The sequence below is a fragment of the Aptenodytes forsteri genome, unplaced genomic scaffold (genome assembly GCF_000699145.1).
Source record: "Aptenodytes forsteri isolate BGI_AS27 unplaced genomic scaffold, ASM69914v1 Scaffold68, whole genome shotgun sequence".
Lineage (NCBI taxonomy): Eukaryota > Metazoa > Chordata > Aves > Sphenisciformes > Spheniscidae > Aptenodytes > Aptenodytes forsteri.
In genome coordinates this window covers 90,760-95,190 of record NW_008795382.1, presented here as the reverse complement: position 1 = coordinate 95,190, position 4,431 = coordinate 90,760, and the positions used below count along the sequence as shown (strand labels likewise).

General features: G+C 48.5%; 1 protein-coding gene across 1 annotated transcript; it reads right to left on the bottom strand.

Moving 5' to 3' along the window:
• Window positions 1-2,985: 2,985 nt before the first annotated feature.
• On the bottom strand, window positions 2,986-4,004 carry RPL35 (ribosomal protein L35). Its single transcript, XM_009280641.1, has 2 exons — window positions 3,915-4,004; window positions 2,986-3,210 (listed from the first exon to the last, which is right to left on the bottom strand). The coding sequence occupies exons 1-2, from the start codon at window positions 4,002-4,004 to the stop codon at window positions 3,061-3,063; spliced, it is 240 nt and encodes a 79-aa protein (XP_009278916.1). The 3' UTR covers window positions 2,986-3,060.
• Between the last annotated feature and the right edge of the window lie 427 nt (window positions 4,005-4,431).

Below are 4,431 nucleotides of genomic sequence, written 5' to 3'. Positions count from 1 at the left end.
TGCGCCCCAGCCCAGCGCCGTGCTGCAGGACAGGCTGAGGCAGCTCCGAGCTGAGCACCCTGTGTTTTGTTCTCCATTCACAAGGGTGCATAGAAAAGCTTTGAAAATACAGCAGATTGTAACTGAAACCCCCATTAGATACCTGAGAAGTTGTACGAACTGATTTACCTTCAAAGGTAGCCTTGCTCCAAGCAGGCAGTTGCACTAGAGACCTCCAGAGGAGCCTTCCAACCTGAATTATTCCATCTTTGTAACTGCGCCTTGTAGAACTGTAGACACACAAACACCAGCAAAACCCTCCTGGTTGTCACTTCAGGATGTTCAGGGTATCAGCTTCAAGCTGCTGTTCATTTCGTCTCTGCAGTTCGGGCACATGTTTAGTCTTCTCCGGGCACGATGATGCTATCCAAACCTGTGACTGTTCAGTGCCTGGTAATCAGTTTGGTTTTTTTCTTCTTTCTTTTTTTCCCCTCTTGTTACTGACTAGTAAGTGGCATGTTAGTGATCCGTATCACAGCTGGATCTTTTCGAGAGAAGATCCTCTCTAGGCAGCGCTGCTGCTCTCATGGCTGGGGGGGGAAGGCACCAGCCGTTTCACCTGAAGTGCACTCCGATGTTGTCATCAGAGGCTCTGCAGTGCATCCACCTTCTTCCCGTCTTCATTGTCAAGCCAACACACAGCTGACGCCATCCAGGAGCAAACCCTGGAAGGCCATCAGGGCAACATTACCCATGTTTGCTTTTCCGCGTCAGGAATGCTGGCAAGAGCCATCAGGCTCCTCTCAGACGCGCTGCCAGAGGAGCATGGGGGTACACCACGCCTCTCCAAAAGAGAAGCCCAAACGCAGCCGGGCACGATCTGACAGAAGCAGCCTGCCCCAGCCTGCCCGATTCCCAGCACAGGGGCCCAGCCTCTCCCTCGCCTCTTTCAGGCATCAGCCTCCTGGGACAGGAGTGTGCGGATCTGGGATCCTCGTAGAGGTGCGCTCCTTCTTCCGGAGGGCCACGTGTGCTGGGTGAAAAGCATGTGCTTCTCCAGGAGCGGCTTGCTGCTGGCCACTGCAGGATATTCAGAGACGGTAACGCAAAGCATTTTGTAACCCTGCCTGCCTTTATGGTAATACGAACACGAGCCAAAGGAGCCAGTTCCCACACGCAACACTCCATCTTACGGCACGTTTCAGCAGCCTGGATCCATGCAGAGCTGGGCCCAGAGCTGCGCCAGGCTGGGTCTCCTTCGCCGCCAAACGTATCGTGTTTGGGTCCACACTAAGCTCCTAACAAAGCTATCACACAGCCAGTATTAGCATCATTGTAAAGCTATCCCTCGTAATAGGTCAATATATGGGAAATCACTTTACCACACATAATTAGACCTCTCTCTGGTTAAAACTTGTTTGAGGCTTAAAAATCCTTCAGATCTATGCTAAGTTCAGCAAGCAGAATTAAGATTTTTCCTAAACAGAATCTGGATCCAATCCAAGTACTCCCTAATGGGTAGAGAATTTTTTGTTAGAATGTATTAGCTACACTAACACAAACCATGACTGCTGCATCACTAATGCTCGAGCAGCACTGCGTAACTCTTCCTTACATCAGAACCAAAAAAGGCTTTTGGAATCGCAACTCCATCCCCAAGTTCCAAAGAACTCCGTGGGGGACAGAAAGTCGAACGATTTAACTAGTTCTGTGCTTCAGGGGTGAAAGCGTGGAACTGTGAGACCAGGGAGCGCCTTGAAACTTTAGAGGCAACAATCTTCTAGTTCAGCTTTTCTCAACTCTGGTTTCCCCGATTTCATTTGACCTCAATCAGTCTTCACACGCACACAAAAAGAACACTTGGCCTGAATATCGTATCCCCTACATTTTCCTAACACTTAACTGGAGCTGAGCTTCCTCTCTTCCCATCCCACAGCATGAAATGCTGTGCGCTAACACCAGCCTGGTTGGACTATCCTCATCCAAAAGAAATAAGCTGCGTGCCACTAGGACACCCTCTTTACACCTGTAACTCCCAGGGTGAGTGCAGCGTCAGCCTGCAGACTTCATAGCAGGCAGCGTTGCAGCTTGTGCGGGTGGATGCAAGCACCCCTGCAGTCCTGCCGCAGGCCCCCTGCGCAGCCAGGCACCGACAGACCAAACACCCTGCATCCAAAATGCACCTCTGCTGACAGGCAATGTTGGATGGTGCCTTCACCTTCACCCCGGAGAGCACCCTCTTACTTCCAGGAGCTGTTTGCCAAGGCTAAATCAGCTGCAAGTGGGAACAAATCTGGAGGACGATGCCGGAACCCGCTGTTTGCCAAGGCTAAATCAGCTGCAAGGAGGACGATGCCGGAACCCAGCTTCCTGACCGACACTGAAGAAGCTTCCTGGGAAGGCGGCTGCAGCAGCCCTCTGGCCAGCCCTCGCTGCAGCTCCAGGCAGCGGTGGTCGGACTGGCGACCAGCCACCTGTGAGGCGCCTGCCTGAAGCCGTCTGCCGGCAGGGCCAGGCAGCTCAGCTAGGCAAACCGCTGCCTGCGGCATGCGCCTGAACCGGGGACGGACGGGGATTCTTTGGCGCTACAACTAGTTGCGCAGAGATCCGAAACAACTGCTGACGAAATTCTTCAGTTTCAGTCCACTAAAACACCTCGCAAATTAGTTCATCTCTGTAACACTTAAACACTGGCACAAGACAAAAACTTTAAACATTTACTCTTAAGCTACTGAAGTGATGAATACCAGCTTATTCACATGGTAAACATCCATGTGCAGTCTATCTCAAGTTAAATACTTCTTACATGTTAAGTGCAACCCCAGCTTCGCAGATCTGTACTCATCTGCCCGTTCTTCAAAGAGAAAAACAATCCTAAACTGCAAGTTATGTTAGTATTTTCATTAGCAATAAAAGTTCAAATAAACTTTCTGTGAATTCTCTGATTTCTCTTCATAAAGCTGTTTGCTTCTTTTACCCACCACTACTGAAAAAAACCACCAGTGACAGCTTCCAAACAAAATTCTATTTAATGAGACATACTCAGCCAATATAATTAAGAACTTTCGGCACACTGCAGTTTTATGCCTTGATGGCGTATTTCCGGACAGGGTACAAACGTTCTTTTCGCTGCTGTTTTTTGGTCTTCAGATTTTCTTCATGTTTATTTAATCTGCGTCGCATGGCACGAGTCTTCTTCGGCCGCAGATCAAGAGGCTTATACTTTTTGCCCTATTTGCAAAAATACAGGACAAGTTGAGTTTGAGAGACTGCAAGGTAGCAATCAGGTGCACAAGCTCAGAGCGAGCTGAGCTGCCTGCAAGAACAACATCCGCAGCAGTGCTTTAAGCTTCTTTTTATTGGGACTATCGTTACAGTCTAGAAGTTTAAGAGAATTTCTCCCCACTGGGAAACATGAGTCGGTTCCAACTTTTGTACCGGCTGTACTGGCTTTGACTCAGGTTTAAGTAATGCTTAATCTTACAAGTCCCAGCTATCCAACACCTCTTGTAAAGTTCTTTTTTTCCTATTCTATATAATTCAAACCCCGAGAAGTAATATTGTAAAAACTGGAAAAACTTATCGAGATAAAGAATTCCTTGGTCACCTGCAACATGATTGAAATTTAGGAGAGTATCTGTATTTCTGGAAACTGCATCTTCTAGAAAGTACACTACCCCGCAGATTAGTGATGCTGCCCAGAAAACTCTCCTAGCAAAAGCAGATTCGCACCGAGCTTACAGAATGCAGGGTAGTCTTGCAATATTTAAAAAGGAACCATGACTAAAGAACTTTAGAACTGAACATAAATGAGTATTTTTATCTTGGGTTTTAAGCTTTTAAGTAACAATCCACAAAATCAGTTCCTGCCTGCAAATTACATATTTGAAAATAGTAAGAAAAAAAAGACCGCTATGCAAGATGTTTGGGCTTACCTTGTAAAACTTCCTCAAGTTCTCCTTCTGGGTCTGGTTGATAACAGTTAGGACTCTGGCAATGGATTTGCGCACCACACGTCTGCACATGGGAAAAAAAAGTACGTCTCAGAACATACTGAAAGACAAGTACCACAGGTTCAAAACCCGGTATACAGAAAACGTGTACACGCTACAACCAAGCAACTGACACCGCACCGTGCTGTAGCAACACTAACGATTTCCGGCATATCTCAGCGTAACATCTCCCAGCAAACAGACGCACAAACCGATTTTCAGGCCTACAAATGTTTGTTCCTCTTTCATACCATTTTTTCCTCGTTTTACAGCACAAGGCAACCACACAGGCTGTGAAAGCACCTCTCAAACACAGCGCACCGTCGCCCACACAACCCAGGCGCGACCACTCCCACGCGGTACCGGCTAAAGGCCGCCGCGCGGTACCGGCTAAAGGCCGCCGCTCCCGCACCCCCTGCTCGGGCAAGCTCCTCCGCGGCCTGACCGCAGCACCCCCCCG

Bases quoted from the DNA above. Each gene is read 5' to 3' on its own strand.
- RPL35 (XM_009280641.1), bottom strand. From the start codon at position 4,004: ATGTGCAGACGTGTGGTGCGCAAATCCATTGCCAGAGTCCTAACTGTT. The intron at 3,211-3,914 runs GTAAGCCCAAAC...TTTTGCAAATAG, and splicing joins ACTTGAGGAAGTTTTACAAG to GGCAAAAAGTATAAGCCTCT.